The sequence below is a fragment of the Pinus tabuliformis genome, chromosome J (assembly GCF_031772625.1).
Source record: "Pinus tabuliformis cultivar Carrire ecotype Pingquan chromosome J, CPIR1, whole genome shotgun sequence".
Lineage (NCBI taxonomy): Eukaryota > Viridiplantae > Streptophyta > Pinopsida > Pinales > Pinaceae > Pinus > Pinus tabuliformis.
In genome coordinates this window covers 1,501,621,866-1,501,645,060 of record NC_142295.1, presented here as the reverse complement: position 1 = coordinate 1,501,645,060, position 23,195 = coordinate 1,501,621,866, and the positions used below count along the sequence as shown (strand labels likewise).

The window sequence follows — 23,195 nt, the reverse complement described above, 5'->3', positions numbered from 1 at the left end:
GTTGAAAGAGGTCTCGTAGGGCAGTTTACTGGCCTTTGGCCTTCTCCAAGATCAGTCCAAAAATGGGTCGAGCGCAACTAGATCGCAATGACCCAAGGGAAAATAGCCATCAGATTTTGTGGAAGGGGCTACTATACATTTATCTTCGAAACAAAAGAGGAGAGGAATCTCATATTCAGAAACGGCCCCTACTTCATGGACTCAAGAGGCCTCTATCTGAACAGATGGACACCAGACTTCAATCCGGAAATGGACATCCCAAACGCAGTTCCGGTTTGGGTTCGCCTCCCACACTTGCCGCTTCATTTTTGGGGGGACGAATTAGTAAAGGCAATAGGGAATGCAGTCGGCAAATATATTGACAGATCTGAGCCAAGGGAGAACATGCATGCGTGCGCCAGGATTTGTGTAGAAGTAGATCTTGGAAAAGGCCTGCCGGAAGCCATCAAGATCAAGGTCGACCAATGGACGCACATCCAACAGCTGGACTACGAGCAATTGCCCTTAAAATGCGAGGTATGTCACGAATATGGACACTTTGCAAATAGATGTAGCAAATCAAAACTAAATGAATCCACTGAAAATGAAGAATCTCCGAATGGCCACTGGGAACAAGTAAAAAAGAAAAAATCTTCTTCCTCTCTAGGGCCCAGCTCTAAGCCCTCCCTGGACAACCTCCCCCCTCCCCCCCTCCACCCCCCAGCTCAGCTCCTTCCTTTCCCTCCACCTCCAACCCTTTTGAATCCTTAGAAGTCGAAGACCCCTCTTCCCCTCCCCCTTCCCCCCGCGACAACTCATTAGCTGTCATCTCCCCTCCTTCAATCCCTCTGCCCTCCCCTCCTCCAACAATAGAGAGAGTACTCACCAGAAATAAACTAAAAGAAACCAGTCTCTCCTCAGATCCCCCAAGAAAGGCAGGTAGAAAGTCAAACAAGGAACTTAGGGACGAGGCAGCAGCAAAAGAGATGGCTATTGGAGCACAGCAACCAATGGACTCCTATCTAGACAGGCAAAAAGGAAGTGGGGAAAAAACAAAGGAGAGGAGCGGGACTCACCCAAAAACTGGTAAATGATGAATCTGGTCTCTTGGAACTGTAGGGGGATGGGCTCCTCCTTAAAAATAAATGCAGTTCGTGACTTAATAAATCAGGAGCATCCAGACTTCGTCCTCATCCAGGAGACCAAAATCTCAGACCAAGATTTTCAAAAACATGTCAAACGATTCAAAAATTTTGAAGGTTACTCAATAGGCTCAGAAGGTGCCTCAGGAGGTATAGGAACACTCTGGAACAAGAATAAATGGACTCACATCAACCTCCAATCTTGCAATTGGTGGATAAGAACAGAACTCAGAAACAAAGCCTCTCAAGAAGTCTACAACATATACAACATCTACGCTCCAAATCACTACAGGGACAAAGCAACATGCTGGGACTCATTATCCTTAGATTTACAGTCCTCCCAAGACAGTAGCATAATTCTGGGAGGAGATCTGAATCTCATAAGAAATGTGGATGAAAAGCTCGGAGGAAACTTTCATTCGGACCCCTCAAGAGAGGCGCTGGAGGCTATAATCCAGTCTCATAATCTCATTGACATACCTCCCTACAACGGGAAATATACATGGAGTAACAAAAGAATAGGCTGCCACAATATCAAAGAGAGGTTAGACAGATTTCTCGTGCAGGAAAGAATCGCAGCAAGCTTCTCTTCCATCAAGAGTAAAATCATCCAAGCTTCGGCCTCTGATCACAAACCCGTGGTGATGAACATGGAAAAAGGGAGAAACCTGGGGCCCCTCCCCTTCAAATACAATAAAATTTGGGATTATAAAGAAGACTTCCGCTCCCTCGTTCAAAACCAATGGGCAAAGGAAGTGTTGGGATTACCTCACTACATCTGGGAAACCAAATTAAAATCCCTAAGAGCAGTCATTAAACAATGGGCCATGGAATACGCAGCAATGGAGAAGAGGAAAAACGCGGATCTGTACACACAGATGGAGCAGTGGAACAAAGAAAAGGAGAACAGCCAACCCACAAATGAAGATATAATTCAGGAAAATGAAATGTACAGGGAGCTATATAGACAAAATCGAGCTGAGGAAGAGGAGCAAAGGCAGAAATCGAGGTGCCTATGGCTGAGGGCTGGAGACAAAAATACCTCTTTCTTCCACAACAACATAAAGCTCAGGCGCGCCGGGAATCAGATAGATAAAATAGAGGCAGAAGGGAAAGAGTACAGCGACCAAGATGAAATTAAAGAGGCGGCTTTCAATCACTTTAAATCTCTTCTAGCAGCAGTCCCCCAGCAGTCGGACAGCTCTGACTTCCTCAGCGCAGTAGAGAACAAAATCTCATACTCTCAAAACAGAGATCTGGATCAGGAGGTCACAGAAGAGGAAATCAGGGAGGCAACCTTTAGTATGCAACAGGACAAGGCTCCGGGCCCTGATGGCTTTACGGTGGCCTTTTACAGAAACCACTGGGACACAATCAAAAAAGACTTTGTGCAGATGGTCAAAAACGTTTTTAAAAATCACAAGATGGGAGAAAACACAAAATCCTCACATCTTGCTCTCATCCCTAAGGACGTTAACCCACGTTCTTTTGACCGCTTCCGGCCAATTTCCCTCTGTAAGGTTTCCTACAAGATTGTAACCAAAATTCTTGCCAATAGGCTCAAAAAGCTCCTTCCTCATTTAATCTTAGAGAACCAAGCGAGATTTGTTCCTCACAGGCAAATCATAGATAATGTCATTCTTATTCAAGAGGCAATTCATAGCAGCATCAGCAGGAAGGAACGAGGAATGATAATCAAACTCGATATGGCAAACGCTTTCGATAGAGTTGACCACCACTTCCTAACAGCAGTTCTCAAAAATTTCGGGATTTCAAAAAACTTTATAAGCATCATCTCTGGATGTATCTCCAATCCTTGGACTACTCCTCTGATTAATGGTCGCCCAAGCAAGTATTTTAGAAGCACCAGGGGATTGAGGCAAGGCTGCCCTCTCTCCCCTTTCTTATACATCATTATGGCGGAAACTTTGAGTATTCACTTAGAAAAACTCCGCAAGCAAAAAGAGATCACTGGAATTGGTATAGAAAGAGGGACTAAAGAGATCAATCATTCGCTCTTTGCGGATGATACCCTTCTCATTGGGGGAGCCTCTAGCCTAATGGCAAAAAGATTCAAGAAAGTCTTGGACGCCTTCCTAGCTGCCTCTGGAGGGATGTTGAATAACAAAAAATGCAAGATCTACACCTGGAATGTCTCTGACCAAATCAGGCAAAGAATTTCTCTGATTCTGGACATTCCAGTGCAAAGGACTTGGAGTTACTTCTCTTACCTTGGTCTGCCTTTAGCCAAAGAAACAGTTAAGGCTGAGATATGGGCCAAACACATAGAAAAGATGAGAGGTCTCCTTCAAAGTTGGGGAGTTTCTTGGCTAAATCTGGCTGGTAGAACGACCCTTATAAAGGCTGTCCTCTCCGCTCTCCCCATCTACCAATATGCAGTCACTTTGGCTCCCGCTAGTACACATAAGCACATGGAACTATTAATGAGAAGTTTTCTCTGGCAGGGGGGAAAGCAAGAATCTAAGAAATTTAGCCTTGTCAAATGGGATCAAGTCATCCTTCCCTATGACAAAGGTGGGCTCGCCATTAAAGTTCCGAGCTTCTCCAACCGGGCTATGGGCTTTAAACTAATTTGGAGAATCCTCACTGGCAAAGGCTCTTGGTGGGTGGAAGCATTGAAGAGGAAATACCTGAACGGTCCAAATTCTAATCTTCTTTCTGAAACAATAGCAGAAAGATCTTGTACCCCTGTTTGGAAGCTAATTAAAAAAGTTCTTCCTCAGTTTAGAGAGAACATTTCCAAAGTACCTGGAAGCGGCAAGGAGGTCAATATTTGGATTGATAGAATCATGGGCGCCAGACCAAGAAACCACCTCCAAAATCTCAGGCCTCTGCACATTTGGATGGAAGCTAAAAAATTAACCTCCTTGTATGATATTTCAACATGGGACCAAAATACTTGGCAGGGCTGGAAGGACCTTCAAATTCCCAATGAACTCAGGGAACTATGGCTTAATCTAAATGTCTCCCTCACAAGCGCTGCTCCCACCAACAGAGGGGCTGAAGATAGGTATAGATAGGACCCAAGCGGTGGGAAATTCACTGTCAAATATGGTTACAAATTCCTCCAGGCTTCCACTTCGACAGCCAAATGGAACCTCTTCACAACTATATGGAAATCAGAATGCATACCAAAGGTCAAACATTTCAATTGGACTCTCCTCAAAGGAAAGGTGCTTACAGCTGAAAATCTAAGGAAAAGAGGGATCTTAGGGCCATCAATATGTTGTTTCTGTCGCGCTGAGGAGGAGAGTAGCCACCATCTATTCTTCCACTGCCCCCTCGCTCAAAATTGTTGGACTCAGATAGTCAGACCAATGAAAATTGAAGAGACTTTCGATCAGCTATCCTCCCTCCAAAAAAACTGGGTAAAATGTTATCCTTTTCCTAAGAAAGGTAAAAACAATATCATCTGTATTTGGAAATGCATCCCAGCTACCCTTAGTTGGAAAATCTGGTTAGCTAGGAACAACAGTATTTTTAATGACAAGAAGCCCAATCCTGCCCGCATACTGGCAAAAACAACAGCGCTCATATCTGAAACAATAAGTGCAAACCTGGCCGCTCCTCCAGACCAATCAAGCTGGCATAACGAAGAGATGGAATGGTATAACAAATTCAGCATCAACCACAACAATAATCAACTAGCACACCCCAAAGCTTGCACGAGAAGAATACACTGGAAGCTCAGAGGCACAAAGGAAGAAGTAAGTCAATGGATCCTTGATCAGAATCGCCCTACTTTGCACTTCGACGGGGCCTCCAAAAACAACCCGGGGGAAGCTGGAGCAGGGGGTATCATAAAGGACAGCCAAGGCAAAACTCTTGTAAGCTACGAATGGGGATTGGGCCAAATGTCTAACAACTTGGCAGAAGCTTACAGCCTCTACTTAGGCACCATCATACTGAATCGGCTGAGAATTAGGAATCCAATAATTGTGGGAGACTCGGCCATCGTCATTGTAGCCATGATGGCGGGAACAGAATTTAAAAAATATGCCCTTAATAATGTAAAGCTCAGGATTGAGGATAACGTCAAAAAAATGGGAGTCACGACCTTCAAACATGTTCTAAGAGACAACAACACAGAATCGGATCACTATGCCACTAAGGCGTCCAACAGACAAATCGGCCAAGTTAAGGAAAATGACCACATATATGAAAAACCAATTCCGTAGTCGGCTTAACTGCCTGTCAAACTCTCCGATCAGTCATACCAGAATTCACCCGACCTTCTGTCTAATCATTCCCCATCCTCCTTCTTGTGATCTCTGGCCAAACTCAGTCAAGTCGCACGCTGCCTGCCATGCTTTGAATTTCGACCCCCCCTTCTCCATGTCCGCCACTCATTATCTTTGGACCAAACGCAGGATCTCGATTTCCCAGTGTTCTCGTGACTCTCCCACGCAGAATTTAGGTAAGAGTCTTTTCAAGATCCCCTTAGACTGTTGCAAAGATTTTAAGTCGGTTGCTAATCCTAGACAGACCACTGAGTTCATGTCACACTCTCAGCCCGCTCACCCTCCCACTCCGCTCTATATATTCATCAACCCCTCTCTCTTCGAGCACATCAAAAACACGTCCCTTTACTCGCAGGAGAGCAAAGGTCCTATATCTGGCATTCAGCTCAAGAAGTTCTGCATCAAGAGAGGCCGCCATCCGTTCAACTCGGTAGTGAGATCGTGCTCCAAAGCTTCCAGGGAAGTTAGTAATCTCCAAGCTCGGAAGATCGCCTTCAGCTCGGCTGCTCCTCTGCTCCACGACAGTTTGGTAAATCTCTGTGCCTAGTACTTCATTTTAAGCGTGATTTCTCCCCTGTTCTGCTCCCTCTTTCTGGCCTTTTCCCTCTTTCTTTCAGATCCCCCTTTCCTTCTTCTTCACCCCTGCTCCTTCTCCCTGTTCCCGCACTGCATCTCCTTCCCTATCAGCCCCCTAGAAATGGCAGAGACTCCGGAAAACAGAGTGCATGCTGAGGCTCCGGAAAATCGAGAGCTGCCCGAGAATCCTTTGGACAGAGTGATTGCAAACAACAATTGCTCGTTGTGCAAAGCCCATTGCTTTATGATAGCAAGGTTCGTCAAACATTTCAACGAGCTCAAAGAGGACTTTCAGGCAGACAGCAGATCAAAGAGAAAGAAACTGGAAAAGTAAAAAGCAGAGATAGAAAGCCTAAAGGAAAAATGCAAACACATGGAGGAGGCAATCGCCCACATCAAATCCATCACTCAGAGTATGCAAGTTGAGACTTCTGTTAGCGCTTGAATTTGGCCTCAGGCTGAAAAAGACAAAATCCAAGGCAACATCAAACTACTTAGCCTCATAGCTAGCCCTACGGGGACAGGAGAGGGCTCTCTCCGGGTCTATCTCGGCAAAAGGTCTTCAAAGGGCGGAGATGACCAATAAAGAACACTGATTTTAGGCTAGTAAACTGATAGGGAAAGTTTGATTTTAAATTTTTAGAGTTTTGTTGGAAAACTGAGCACAACAATTTTGGGTGCGGGGATGAGACACAGTTTTTGCAGAGGTCTTTTTGGGGCAAGGTAGGAGATTGTCTTGATGCCTTTGAATTAAGTGAATGGATAGGAATGACCGGTGAGGAGCTAAAGAGAGCAAGAAACCTTCGAGAGTTCTCTTTAGACAGATGAAAACATAGATATTAAGCAAACTTAAAGGCAGAGCATAGAAACCATGAATTCTACCTTAACACTTCATTTACTTAATGTGCAGAAAGAGAAGTAGGAAAATGATACACATAACACACTTACAAGTACATGAGAGAAGCACACCATCAACACAAAACACCACAGGAATCCCAAATAGTGCTGCAAAACCCTGGTCTTTCCTTTGCCAAAATTGCAGAGATACAAAGAGTAAAACAGTCTAAGCTTATCCCTCAAGAGTCCAACCATGAAAATGACTAAGAAAGTACATAATATAGGCAAGCTAACACACCTCCTTGCCTCTAGGAGTCGAGCTCATCATCCTAGGAGCTGTTTCAACCAATTCTAAACTGAGCACTACAATCTAGGCAATCAAAACAACTTGCCTCTATAAGCTAGGTAACCAATTCATTCATTAATTTTTTGCCATTTTATGAATGAATCTTCTAGAATAGGTAAAAAGTGTCATGTCAATCATGAAATTACATCAAATACATCAAGGAGGATGAAAAATCCAACCAAAAAGTCAAAACTAGTCACTGCTGCGTTTTCCTGTGCTGAAGATGCAAAACTGGCAAATTTTCCCAACGTGTAGCGCGCCATTTCTCAACGCATAGCGTGCCTTTCAGGCCACGTTTGAGGCACTTCCCGGCATCCAAATGAGGCACAAGTGGGCTTGTTGGAAAGGTATAGATGTCTAATCTCCAGCCCAAGTGGAATTCCTCAATTTGGTGGCCATTTGCCCCTCCAAAATTGCAATCTCCCAAGACTGCTTCCTGTGTGTCCAAAAAGTGGCAGAAGGTCATTTTTTGCTTGTTTTTTGACCTTTTGGGGGCTCAAATCTCCATGAAACTTCTTGGCAGTGGCTGAGCAAGTGTATTGTGCCATGACAAATCCAAAAATGCTGAGTTTTCCTGAAATGGATCTCCCCAACTTAAGGGTAGCGCGCGGCGCGCTACGCGTTGAGGGCAAAAACCTGTGTTTGGCACAAAAAAGTCAAAATTGACCAAAATTGCTCAAAATTTCGTGAAATTTGAACTGGAGGTGTGTCATTGAGCACCATGCTCCCTCAAGGTGGCTTCAGCCAAAATTTGAAGCGGATCGGGCCTTTTCCTCCGTTTTAGTGCCTTGGCCAAGCGTGCTTTAAGTACCTTCATTTTTGCTTTGCACACATGCATGCGGGCCCAATAATGGTTCTTCATGTGGCGGAGCATGTCTTTGTCCCTGTTTGCCTTTGTTATCAACCTCTCTAAATGTGTGTTCACCTGAATGAGCATAGAGCTTTGCTCCTTAGGTGTCAAATCACCAGGTCTCTTGCGAGCCAAGTTCCGGTCTTCTCGGATCCTCCGCAACTCATCAAGAGTGTGTTCATCCTCTAATTGCTTGTTGCGCTGCTCTAAGTATGTGATTGTCCAATTTGCCATTTCCAACTTTTGCTGCAACAAGTCATTTTCAGCCCTTAGTTGCTGGATGATCTCCTTTGGCTCTAGGCTAGGAGAACTGATATCAAGGTCAACAACATCTATGCCTGGATCACCTGATGGCCCCTCATCAATCTTGGGCTGCTTGCCTCTCTCTTGTACCTGTGCTGCTATCGAAAGCGAGGCCCCTTCCACCTGATGTGGAGATAACACTCGCTGTGCTAATGAAGAAGGCGAGACCCCTTCCACCTAATGTGGAGATAATACTCGCCGTGCAGATGCAAATAAGGCCCTGTGGCCTCTCTGATATGTCACGTAAGGAGGAGTGCTGACATGCTCTGGCTCAGGAATCTCAAACTGCTGTGAAGGCCCTCCCTCATCATGGACAACCTCGGGAGGTGGCTGTGGCACCATGAAGAAGTCGCGAGAAATGAAATCCTCCCAAGCAATACCCTGTTGTGCCAACTGATGCATCACTATGATCTCGATCAGTGCATAATGATATATACTTTTGAGCTGCTGTGCAGGATTCTTCCTTTGCACTACGGGCACCATCTTCTCTATATTTCGGCACATGAAAAATGGAATGTTCATCATTCGTACCCGGGTGAAATGCATCAACAAACGGATATGGTACGAATATAAACGTGAAAATCTGCCCTCACAAGTGAAATAACGCATAATGAGCCTCATCAAGGGTGCATACTCATCCCTTAGGAATCTGAAAGGAAAAACAGCAGTAAGGTGCCTCATGCATCTGGGTTTGATGTATGGTTGATAATGAAATTTGTCTAGCAGCTTGCGCTTGGTCCACTCTTCCCCAACATTTGGTATCCCGGTAGCTTGAGCAACCATTTCCGGTGATAAGGTGAAATCCACTCCTGCAAGGTTCACATGGCCATTGTGAAAATGTAGGACAAACAAGCGAACCAGCTCTCTATGGTGTTGAATTTGTGAGATCCTCTCACAATATCCAAAGCATGATTGATATCGAAAACATGACATTGCAAGTGGACAAGCTTGCAAATGAGCCAATGAAGTGGGCTCCTCTCTGACATGCCAACCACCCTTACCACTCTTATGATGCCTCCTTGGCACTTCTACCTCTGGTGATGAATCACTGTCATAGCTCTGCTCATAATCTGATTCGGTTTCTGAAATGGTTATGAAGGCAAGATGTCTGAAATATATTGCTGATTTGGCACCCAATTAACTGCTCTTTGACTTTTCAAATGCTGCCACCAAGGGGACATAAATACAAGGGAACTGTTAGGGATAGGGGAACATGTGGGAATTAGGGAGAATAAACATAAAGAAGGAATTTAGGGAAGATAAGCATGGCAAATTACAAAATTGTGGGATTCTAAAGTGAAGTAGGGTTTAGGACTTAAGTATGCTTTTAGGAATTTTAAAGAGGAGAATGATGAAATTTCAAGGGAAAATTTGAGGGAGAAAGATGAGGAAAATGAGGGTAAAAGGGATTTACAAATGGGAAACCTTGGACAGCAAGAGAAATTCGAAACCCTAGTGCCATTGAAACTTTAAATTCTCCATAACAAGGGAGGGTTTTGATTTATCATTTACATAGCATTTGAACATATTAATTCTCTTTTTCATTTTGCAAAACCAAATTTAGGCATAGAGGAGAAGCCTACCTGCACTTTGCCTGAGAGAAAAATCGATTTGATGACTTGCTGGTAGTTTTTTGAGCTGAAACCCCAACGCGTAGCGCGCCCTGCCCAACGCGTAGCACGCCCCTGACGCGTAGCGCACTTGTAAAATAACACTGAAAAAGTCTGCCTAACGCGTAGCGCGCCCCTGACGCGTAGCGCACCTCTCCTGACGCGTAGCGCGCCCCTGAAACTGCTCGACTTGCTCAAGAACTTCTCAAATCGACTTTGCAAGGATTCACTTAGCTTGTAAATGGCAAATGAGTTGTAAATGAGGAGTGATGTGCTTTTATAGTTTTCCTTCTGATTTTTACTTGCCCAAAACCCACTTTGTAATGTTTTGAGTGTTGACACTTTTTGAATTAATTGGCTCTGACCTTTGATTTCTTTTCTTTGAAAAATTGGTTGAAATGATGATTTCTTCTGAAATTTTTTGCAGGGATAGCTTCTAGGATGCTTTGGCAAAGGAGACCAAGGCTGCACTTCGACATTTGAAGAATTTGAAATTTTGAGAATTTTTACAAAATGAGATAATGACCTTTGTTTTCAAAAACAGAGTTTTTGAGAACAAGGTGAAAATTTAGCTGTACAATGATGAGAATTTTTGAAATAATAATTAATGAAGGACATCCCTCTGGCTTGCTGGTCCTTTATGACTTCTCAAGACAAAAATGGACTCAACCCTAGACCTAAGACCTTAAAACTTAAAGCAAGATCAATGACCCTTTGAGGATTTTATTTACTTGAACAAACTTGAACCAGCAGTGCCAAACAAGAGGGGAATAATGACACAAACTCCCTCCACCGGGATTATGGCATGCCTAACGGAATGCAACATGATCACACTGATGGGACACCTAATCATGAAATGCAAAGAGCTTTGATCTCTGGAGGAGGGCTACTAGACCGACTCTAACATTGGCTCCAATGGGGATGGTAGCTCCTTGGAGGTGCCAAGAACCGCAAACCTCTGGGAGAGCAGACCAGTTCTTTCAACCATTGGGCGATGGAGTCATTATTTACTCATTTGACACAAACTCTGACAGCTTTAGTGACTGCAGATTTGACTGAAAATTGGACACAACTTTGACCCAAACTAGCTCAATTGTGAACAGAAAATGGACTGATAAAAACACCTTGACAAAACTCAAACCAACCAATCTCCATCTTCAGAATTATAACCTTCACCGCGGGCCCCAGATTGAGGATGAAAGATCAGCACACACGTGCGATAAAACAGAAGTAAAACGGTATATACAATGATGGTGACAAGAACAGAAAATGCTTAGACATGGTACCTCTTCAGCAGCCGACCATTAATCGACCCTCCGGGATAATCATCTTCGTTCATTTCCTTGAGAAGAAAAGCATTTTGGCCACGATATGCTGCGATCTTATAGGGACCCTTCCATAAATTATCAAATTTGTCGTGCTTCCCTTTATCTTCATTCCGAGCATCCCACTTCAAAACCACATCATCTATTTGAAAGTCATCTGATTTTGCTTTCCGGTCATAAATCTTCTTTATGCACTCTTGCAACTTGAGAGTATTGTGAAGAACCTCCTCCCGTGTCTGCTGTAAATGAATCATTTGATTAATCCGCCTTTGCATAGGATCTTCCTCACTATCAACTTCTTGAAGCAATTTGACTACCAGAATAGCAAGCGAAGTAGGAAACACTGCATCTGTCCCGTACACCAACTCAAAAGGAGACATGCCAATTGACTTCTTATGACTTACCCTATCAGCCCACAGTGCATTCACTAACTTTTTATGCCAGCTCTTCTTATTGATTTCCAGCAACTTTTTAATGATATTTACCAAGGACTTATTTGAAGATTATGCCAACCCATTTCCTTGCGGATGGTATGCGGTAGAATGCCCCAAGCTGATATTGTATTTGTAGCAAAAGTCGACCATTCTCTTTGATTTAAATGCTGCTACATTATCTGTAATGAACTTACTTGGACAGCCAAAACGTGACAGTATATTATTTTCAAGGAAAGAAATAATTACCGCATCCGTGGCCTGCCGGGTGGGAATGGCTTCAATCCATTTTGTGAAGTAATCTGTAGCTGTCAATATCCATCTATGTTGTCCTGACGATGCCGGATGAACCTCACCAATAAAATCCAAGCCCCACTGCTGAAATGGTGCGCTGACTTCAATTGGTTTGAGAGGCAATGGCTGCAATTTCTGTTTCCCTTGAAAAATTTGGCACTCATGACAACTCTTAACAGCTTTATATACATCTGAAAACAATGAAGGCCAATAAAAACCTGCTCTTAGGATCTTATTTGCTATAGTCTTCCAAAACAAATGACCCCCACAGTCACCTTTATGAAAATCTTCCACCACTGTTTTGGCTTCCTCCTCAACCAAACAATTCAACAATATTCCACCAGGGTCTTTCCAATATAGTGCAGATTTAAGGATGCAAAACTTGGCTGCTTTCAACTTCAATGTCCTACTCTTATTTCGAGGCATCCTGGGAGGTGAAGACAAATTTTGAAGTACATATACAATATCACCATACCCTTTGAAGACCTTTTGCCGAGATAGACCCGGAGAGAGCCCTCTCCTGTCCCCGTAGGGCTAGCTACGAGGCTAAGTGGTTTGATGTTGCCTTGGATTTTGTCTTTTTCAGCCTGAGGCCAAATTCAAGCGCTAACAACTTCAACCAGAGCAAGCGTTAAGAAAGAACCCCAGATTGATGACTCTGTCAATCAGCTCTAGTAATCTGACTAATGACTAGCAAATTTTGTCTTCTCGCAGGTCTGTTTGTAAGGCTATACAACCGTTTTCTTTTCCAATCTGCACTACTCAAGTTTGCCTATAAGAAGTCAGGGTCTGCGAACCCATTTTAGACTTCTCTTTATCTAATTTCATCCACTCATGTAACAGGACTTGGCTCCAAACAATTTTATAATATATAAGTACCCGATCATATTAAAAAAAAAAAAAAAAGAACTTTACCTAATATATTGCAATAAAAAGATATATAAGCGAAAATGATGAACTAACAAAAAAAAATCAGAAGTGAAAAGGTGGTCATGAAAAAGATTTCCCTCTTAAAAATGTAAATTCCTAACCAAGACACCAAAGAAACAAGGCACAATGAAAGAGAAACACGATATAAATGTATGAGATAAGATTAATATTAAATATAAAAGCTAAGGATAAGAAACAACGCAAAAACACACATTTTCACAAAAAAATCACGTGCTTCCAATACTTCCTTTAAATATAAATTAAAAATAAGCACTACCATTAATTCTCAACCTCTAATCTAAGTGGTTAACGCTTCTCAAGTTTTCACATCAACACTATTCAATAATTGTTTGGGAGATTCATGTCTGTCAAAAAATTATTGTAAATTCTATTTTTATGTATTCCCTACACAATAAATATGAAGCCTCATTCTTCTTTTAGGGTCCTTGCAATGTTCACTAATGCCTATAGCATATGAAACTGAGACTTTGACCCAGAAAATAAGAAAGCTTTGTTCTCTACAATAGTTATTTTATAATTGTGATTGCATATGCAATATTTCAAAAATTACTATTAAAGAATTAATAATGTGTGAGTATAATTTAAAATTCTCATCTTTATGTTTAAATCAATTTTTTTTGTTTGAATCTATTTTTTTACTTTTAAACATTTAATAAATAATCCACACAAAAGATGATTAATTTAAATTGTTGTAATTTTTTAAATTTATTTTGTATTTAACAGTCAGTGTTTTTGCTACTTAATTTAATTATTAAATTTTGAAATATATAAACCAACTACTATATTTGAATAAGGGTAACATTGTAGATACTCTCGCTTAGTTTAAATATAGTTAAATTATAGTAAAAAACGAAATTTTCAATTGGGGTGATCGAGAGAAATGTAATTATAATAATGGGTAAAATATAAGCCTTAGGTTTAAATTTTATGTGCATAAAGCTTCGAGTTTGATTGTATTAACCTTTTGTTAATCATATTAATTTAAGTTCGGTTTTTCATAGTTAATATTATTTTGACCAAATTTACAAGTTCAATGACGGTAAAGTACATGCAGTTATTATATTACACATTAGTGTCAAGGATTTGAGAGAGTAGCATTAGCATAGGAATTATGATATTATTAAAAAAATTGTCTACATTCATATCATATATTCAATTGAATTAATAATAATAATAAAATAAAAAATTATGATTTAAAAACAAAGTTAATAAAAAATGATATTTAATAAGAGTTGTAATTGTGATATAATAATTATTTTTTAATTAAAATAAATATTATTTAAAAATATGTTTGTTTTTTTGTTTTTGTTTTGTTTTTGTTTTGTTTTTTTATTTTTTTTTTTTTTTTTTTTTACGTGGTGAAATTTAGTATGGTTTCATGCATTGCCATATGACTCGAATTCCTTAATAATTATATCTTCACATATTCCATAAATCAAAAGTAGATCATCTGCTTGCACTTTAATACATTCCTTGAACTCTAGAGAAAGTGGTCTTTTGTCTTAAATTATGATAATGCCATGTGGAAAACACAAATCATCATAAACTTTCTTGTGTGATATCCCTTAAGGTAGAGAATGGGTTCACAAAACAATTTTGCAAAGCACAAACGTTGCCCAAAGACCATGATGAACAATGAGCCTTATATGAGTATTAAATACTAGCAATTGCACCACATGTTGCAAAGAAAACATCATAAGGTTGTAGCATAGGAAATAGTAGCATAGAAGAAAGAAGATGTGATATGTTATGCTATTTAATAAAACATTTAAATTATAAATATGAATTATTTTATTTTAAAAAAAATAGGTTTGGAAAATTGTTCAAATAAAGAAATTGGATTTTTATAGCTTAAGGTCACTATAGATAGTAAATAGAGTATATTCACTTAACGACACAACATACTGACTATTATAAGCAACAATAAAACTCAAGTAGAAATTATGTTGAGTTATAGTGCAATATTTGTGAATGTAATGAAGACTATCTGTAATGATAATCACTATCACTGTGAAAGTTATCTACAAGTCAAAATCTGCATCACATGTTGGAGCCCTGAAGGAAAGTGCATTAACCTAATGGATTGTTGATTAGAGACTTGGGGATACTTTTCATATCCATTGTAGGAGAAAACATATTGCTAGACTTAAACACCTTATCCTACTTAGGTATTCTAGTAACTTCACTTGGACAGAAAGCAATAACTTCACCTTCATTCTTCAAACGCTTCTTTTTATTTGAATTTTAATTGTGACATTCTTTACATGACAAAGAATCAAGATCATCACCAGTATTATATTCATCCAACATGGACATTGGAGATCCCACTGACATATGCTTTTCTATTGCCCATATACATATGTAATTGATAGTATTAAATTTTGTTATACACTTATTTGTGTAATGAAGTGAGGAGTAAAACCATAATGTTACATACCCAAATCTTCCTGCAACATCATCGCAGATGGTGTTTGAGGCTCATTTGGCTAGCTTGAAAACTGATAACTATTGACAATTTCCAAAAGTTAAACCAAAATTGTTCATACAGATTTCCACAATACCAACAAGTTTCTCCTCAAGGTTGCCTCTTGATACAAAGTTATAGACAAGAAGGCCATATATATAGTAACCAATTAGGACAATGATATTCTCATGCTACAAGGAAGTAATAATCTCAACTTCTAAGAGTAGCTCTTCTTCTGCTTCAGGAGAAAAGCTCAATAGCTTTACTGTTACTGATTATCCATCAAGAAGCACACCTCGGTAAAGTCTACAACAACCTCCTTTTTCCAATAAGATTTCCTATAAGACGAGAATGGGGAAATTTTTTAATATTGAAATGGTTTAAGGGTATAGAAAACACATCAAAGAACGGGAAAATAACTACATTAAGAGAAAATAAGGATTAAAAACGCAACCTTCAGAGAACTTTGAGGTTGCCAATTCCAACACATCATATGTGAACTGCTTGCATGTTTTACTTTCTAGAAGACATTTTAACCTCTCTATGAAGGAGATTTTGTCTTCGAACCAAAACCATCAATGATGACTCCATCGAATTTATTTCCATTGAGTTTCCAATTTCACCACCTATCATAGAACTCTCATCAATCATCTCTCTTTTTGCTCCTTTCACTTGTTCATGCCTATCGGACAAATGTAGTGCCCATTCAACCACAAACAATTTTTGGGCTTCAGTTTGAGAACTCAGAGTATTTACCTTTGAAATAGCCCTGTTGAAGATTGGTCATCCCGGAGATGCTTTTGGCTTGAATTCTGGTTATGAAGTAACCTGCTTATGTTCCACTGGTGTGGGAAACATAAATGATCCTCTCTCATCTTCTTATCCTAATGAGATATACCCCTCGTGGAGAGCTTACATACTTCCATAGATCAAGTTTTCAATTGTAAGCATCTTGGAGTAAATAGAAAATCAGCCTTTGCCAACAAATCAGCTTACCTGTTTAACTCTCCTGAAGTAGAAAATTAGTCTTTGCCAACAAATCAGATTACTGGTTCAATTCTCTTCCAAGACCCAAATACAACGGGTAGACCATGTAGACTGTAGCAAGAGAATGTTTCAAATGCAATATCCCAGCCTGCAACATATTTTTTGTTTAATCATGAAATTAATGTAGTTTTTAGATGTATTCTCAGATCGTTTAGTTATTGCATAAAACATTTACATGTTAAAGCATTAACATTCTAATAATATTTAAGTTAGTAATAATGTGTTCACTTTATAAATTAGTGATGTGACCAATATAATGTAACATTTGGATGTTGAGGCTAGGGTTAGATGGTTGATACATCGTGACCACTTGAGGGTGTTATAAATTGCACTAAGATATGATGTAAAGGAGTAAGAGAGATGTATTGACTACAACAATGGGTGATGGAGCATATTGTTCCATATATCATCAAGAAAATCCCATGATGTACATGAGGTTTCCCTCCTTACCTCATCTCTCATAAAATGCTTGGCTAGATTCATTGTGACTCTATCCATGGCCTCATATAAGTAGGTTGTGATGGGCTTGTCACTATTAACGACGAAATCCTAATCAAAGGTTCACTAAGAGAAAAAAACTCCCTTCCTAAAACCCATAAGGATTCTCTCTAAACAAGTGAAGGAACATGTCCCTTGGGTTTTTTGTTAAAGATATTAGCATACCAATCTGCTTAAAAAAAAACATTTCCTTCTATTGTAATTGACAATTGAGAATGGATTGATGTTTGGTAGAAAAAGTGGTGATGGTACAACATGACAACTTTGTGTTATTTGTGAATGTCGTCGTGAGGGCATGATCATAAATGGATTTGGTGATGCTCATATTCTCCTCATTTCCTCCTTAACAAGGTCAATTTTTTTTATATCCTCCAATATTAAATCAATGAAACATATAAAGAAAAGAATAATATGGGTCATCTCTTCATTATAAGTTTTTTAAGTGCCACATAATCAACACCTTAGTAGTTATGTATTGAAGAACATGCTCCACACCTATCTCTGTGTTGAATTTATCCAACAAATTACACAAAATGGAGCATCCTCAAATTTTGTTATTAACAAATGCATCAACGTATTTAATAAATATGGCACCTCAAGGACACAAGGAAAAAAGTTTAATAGGGTCCTAACCCTCCCATTGGCCTAACCGTTCAACATAACAATGAAGGTGGTCTTCTGCCAGGATTTCGTCAAATTCAATCTAGGGATATAATCTCCTTTTTTATTTGAGTGATTTCCCCCCTTTAACTGATTGTAAATTGTATGTAGAGGCTTGTTATCCAAAGGCAACAATTGTAGCAACATCAAACATTTCCTGGTAGAAGGGGTTATTTTTGGCAATGTAAAGGGCTTGTCACCCCATAAGAGATGCCTGCACACGGCCCTATCTGCTTCTTCATTTTCCTATTCTCAACAATAGAATGAATGATAGGTTGTCCCCCAGGTTTTGTCCTTTGAACAAAGAACAATGATGTGGCAGCAGCAGTAGGAACATGGCCTATAGAAGCAACATAAACATGTCAACTTGCTAGAGTTGAAATGAAACAATGGACAAGATGCAATTTCACAAATACATAAAAATATTTGTAATTGCAATTGGAACTGTAATGTCAAAAAATAGAAAAAGATCTATTTTTCTTTTCAACAAACCATCAGGATGGATATCATAACATAACCATTCTAACTAATAATATAATGTTGAATTGATGGTATATTTGTTATTTATAACTAATTGATCAATTGCTTCACCGGAGGGGAATGATTTGACAAAGAAGCTTGTGGTGGTTGCCACATTTCCAATAATAATGAGTTGTAAACGTCAAATCTTAGCAAGAATGAATTGTATCTTCAAAAATAAATTTCAATGGCCAGAAGAAACTGTATTTGCAAAGATATGCCATGTCAATTACATATTACTTCATACTAACTACCATCCTTGTGTGATTTCAAAATGTGTGCTTTTAGTTGAACCAAATCAAAGCAACTTCCAGAAAGGGCTCTAGATTTCTTTAAAAGGGATCCTAGAAGTGGACATTTATGAACTGGAGAAGTCTCTGCTCTTCTCAATAGAAAGACATGCTACAAGATGTTCTCTGACCTGCTAAAAGACAAACCTAGTTGGCCATTGTTGAAGGAACATTTCATGTACAACCCCAAAAAATCTAAGTGATCTTCACCGACCATGGAAATAAAATTTATGGGGACCAAAATTTATTACAATAGGTCCAGTCAATAAATGTGACTACCATCTAACAGTATCAACTAATGACGATTTAAATTTGTAACAGAATATTAAGAAGCATATGTCTTGGTTTGCTTGATTTGCACATGATTCCATTCCAGTGTTCCACCCACATTGGCTTGTCTCAGTTGTGTGCAATTGGTGGAAAACTTTCCCTACTAGTTTCCCATTTAAAAGAAAGCATCAAACTTTGTTGTGGTCCATGGTTCCTGTAGAAAATCTCTTAGGCAAAATTGCTACAAGCTGCTACTTTACTAGAAGATAGGCAATTTTAAGGTTTTTAAATTTTTCCTCCAAAATGATTTTGTAGTAATTAAGATATCCATGCTGCAACCTGCCACTTTATTGGAAGATAAGCAATTTTAATTTTTCCAAAAAAATGTTTTTGTAGTAATTAAGATAAGAGGTCTTTATCTTATATTACAATTCCTCCACTTAATATAAAAAGAAAATTATACGAATACAACACAATAGGCATAAACACTTATTTTAAGAGATACTTATAACAAGCAATGCTCGCTCTTTGATCCGAACTTAAACAAGAACACAACGAATTACAGATATAACCATAAATACAGAGGTGCAACAAAAATAACACTTCATTTCATTACTATCAAATACTAAAATATGCTTACAAACAGAATGGAAACAAGACTAGCTCGGGCAATGGTAGCTTATCTCTAAGAAGAGATGTGGCAGCTACATGCCTCTAAACTGTGTTACCATGAGGCTCAAGGGCCTATATTGAAAAACATGACAAAACCCCAAACAACCAAAACCTTGACCCGAGGAGATGTAATGCCAAGAGTTTGTGGGCCCCGTTGGGGTTAGTTGGGCAGCCAAATTCTCAAGGTCATAATTTGGTCATATTATCTATGTTTGGCGCATACAATACCTTGTTGGAAAGGTCTCTTTGAGTACTTCAAGATTTGCCGCAGGCCCTTGCCTATGACAACAGGCCTGCAACAAACCTAAAAAAAAACGTTGTTTAGGGGGTCAAAACTGCTCTAGAAGTTCACGACCCAAAAAACTAATAAAAATAGTAAATGCTGAAATAAACAAGGGAACAAATGAAACTGACTTGAGGTCTAAGTGGAATAGGTGGATGGCCACCAATAGATGGATCATTCCTCCCCCCTTTGGAAGCAATGTTCCCCATTGCGTGCAAAGCCTCCATGAGGTGAGGTAATTTTTGTTGAACCTAGTCCCTGGTGAGCCACTTGCCTTGGTGCAGGAGTTGGCCAGCTTTGACTACCTAATATAATTGGATATTTTTGCGGGCGAGTGTTCTTGACATGTTTGTCCATAATCTGATTAGTTGTGGCCTGTTACATGCAGTCTAGGTTTAACTCTGTTGGTGTGAGTTGTTCTGCAATGTCCGATGTGTTGGCATTATGGCACAGGTTTGGCACTATGGCACAGGTGTTGTCCTTGATGGCAACTCACTCAAAAGGCAGATCACAGTTCAGGCTCTCAGAATGAAAGAAAATGAGGTATACGCAGGTTCATCTTGACAAAGTCGCATATACACGCGGGTCTACCGATCAGAAGGCGCGTATACGTATGCACGCACTTTCATGCAAAGAAAAGCGCGTACATGTGGGAAATCTTATGGTTGGTCCATGGTATTTAGTCTGACATATTCAAACCTATGGTTTTTTATCCTTGGTATTTCTTTCTAAGTATTAAACCCAGGTATTGGGTCCCTAGTATTGGATCTCTATGGTTTTGGACCATGGTTTGAGTAAGGCCTAGACTATAAAAAGGGAAGGAGATCATTTGGCAAGGGATGAACTTATGCATTGAATATCTGAAGAGGAGCAAGATCTGGAAGATTGGTGATTGGTTGGTGAGACATAGCTGAACCTGAATCAAGGAGGAACCTAAACATTACAAGATGGTTAAGTTCTATTGATGGGTCAAGATCTCAAGGCTTGAATAGTAGTATCATTGTGTGATTTTGATCTGTTATATTCAGCGCATGATTAGATCTATAAAACTGATAATCTGGGTATAACTGACGTCTGAGGATAAATTATCTTTTATAGATCTGTACGCAGGTTCGGCACGACAGAGGCGCATATACACGCAGGTTAAGCAAGTGAAGACTGTGTATACGCTGGTTGGTTTTGGCATAGCTGCGTATGTACGCAGGTTTCTATTGGTGAAGTAGTGTACGTCTCTTGAAATATGTTTTAGCTGCCTCTGTTTATTGCTGCAGTGTTCTGGGTTCAGAATTGGTGTCTGGTTACTGGTACTGTTTTTCTGGTTACAACATTCTGAGAAGTTATTGGTTGATTCAGTATTTTGTGCAAAGAAGATTGGTTGTTGCAGATCTATTAGATGTTTGATTGATATTCATGGATCCAGTCTGAAAATTTATGAAACGTGGTCCCTGGAAGAAAAGAGAAGGTAGAAGCCTTCTGTAGGTCAGCACCTACGTACTAGTACCTCAGCTAGTACAAGAGCTAAGGGGGTTGTAGCTCCCTTCCAGGAGAAACTGGAGAACGAGAGAAGGTTGTAGCCTTCTGCAGGTTGAAGCCTGCGTACTGGTATAAGTCTGCACCAGTACAGAAACATTGTAAAAAGAAGTTTCTAATTGAAAGAAGATAGAGACGCATTGCAGCAGGTGGTTTTCACCCACATTGGGTTTCCACCTTATATCTGGTGTTCTTATGTGTGATTGCCTGTTCTGTTTTACTGTTCCTGGTTACTGTTCATATGTTTTGATGCACAGATTAATGATTAACATCTGAAGAATGATCTAACTTACAAGTCTGCTCATATACACGTGTTTCCTTAACTGAAGTTGTGTACATATGCGGTATTTGCTAACCGAAGTAGCGTATACAAATTTAATTGTGAAATGAAAAATAATTGATCTGATAATACTGATTCACCCCCCCCCCCCCTCTCAATATTATTTCCAACATGATGTGTCCAGTAATGGTGGAAAGTATGGTCAAAGGCGGTCCACATTGAACACTGGGTGCAAGCCAAGGAATGGGGGAATGTTGAACTCAAAAGCAATGTCTCCCACAGCCTTGGTAATGGTTTAAGGACCATATCGGAGTGGTTTGAGCTTCTAATTGGCTCAAGTAAGGCATTCTTTCTGCAAATGCAACCAAACTTTGTCGCCCACCTAAAACTTGTGTGGTACCTGATTTTGATCATGTCACTGCTTGTACTTGGCATTTGACTTCTCCAGAATGTCATGAACCTGTTGGCGAATGTGTTGGATGCATTCAATAAATCTAGTTGTTTTATCAGCCTCAGAAAATACATGTGTGGATTATGTATGTGTAGTCACGTGAGGCATGAAAACATCAATCAGATACAATGGTTGAAATCCTAGACCCACTCGAAAGGGACTGCGACCAGTCGAGCTATGAAGTGCTCTATTATAACTGTGCTACACATATGGAAAACTCTCATCTTAGGTTCGAGGATGCTTGGAATTGTACATGTAGAGTATGTGCACTATCATCCTATTGACGATCTCCATCTAGCCATCAGTCTAGGGATGGAAGATAGTTGACTTGGTGAGCTTGGTGTCCAATCGTGTCTAGAGGCTTGACCAAAATGTGCTCAGGAACCTATTATCTCGATCTGATATAATGGTCTGCAGGATCCAAAAAAGTACCCATACTCATTCAAAGAAGAGTTTGGCAGTTTCCTCTACGGTGATACTCTTCTTGCAGGCTGCCAATACAACCATCTTAGAAAAATTGTCAACGACCACAAATACACAGTCATTACCATGCTTGGTAGAAGGGAGGCTAGCCATATATTCCGGAGATGGATTCCCACGACTGGCTGGGAGTAGGCAGAGGAGTGTGTAGGCCTTGCTTCTTGATGGTTGGCTTGGCGATGGCGCAGGCAGTGCAGGATCTGATATATTTCCCAACATCCAGTCAGAGTTTGGGCCAATAAAAGTACTTGTGTAGTACAAACACAATTTTCTCCACACCAAAGTGTCTTGTGACCCGACTGTAGTGCGCATCGCAAATCAGCTTGGCACACTCACTTGAAGGAACACAAAAGTGACCCAGGTATCATAATAATGTGTCTTGGAGGTGGAAATCAAGAACTTGCTTTCCATCTACTAGCATCTGATATGTGGAGGCGAACAGTAGTCAATGCTGTAACTGGGGTCGGTTGAGGCAATCTGCAACATGATTGTTGTAGCCATTTTTGTATTTAATGTTCAAGTGGAATTGTTGCAGATATGTAGACCGCTTCTGATGGCGATCGTTCTGCAACTTCCCCTGTGTCTGTATAAACTGAAGAGGTCGTTGATTAGTGTGGATGACTATCTCCTTCCCCATAATGTAGTGCTTCCACTTGTCGGCAAGCCTACATGATGGAATACATATCTTTATCATAGGTGGGGTACTTCCAAATTGTATCGGAAAGTGTCTCACTATGATAAGCCACTGGATGCCCGTGCTGGGTGAGGATTGCACTAATAGCATAGTCTGAGGCGTCTGTCTCAATTTCAAATGGCTGCTGCAGGTCTGGCAGTGTGAGTATCGG

At 40.1% G+C, this 23,195-nt stretch overlaps 1 protein-coding gene across 1 annotated transcript; it reads left to right on the top strand.

Annotated features, from left to right (window-relative positions):
* Positions 1–4,741: 4,741 nt before the first annotated feature.
* Positions 4,742–5,320, top strand: LOC149233118 (uncharacterized). Its single transcript, XM_089382099.1, has one exon. The coding sequence runs from the start codon at positions 4,742–4,744 to the stop codon at positions 5,318–5,320; it is 579 nt and encodes a 192-aa protein (XP_089238225.1).
* The last annotated feature ends 17,875 nt before the right edge of the window (positions 5,321–23,195 follow it).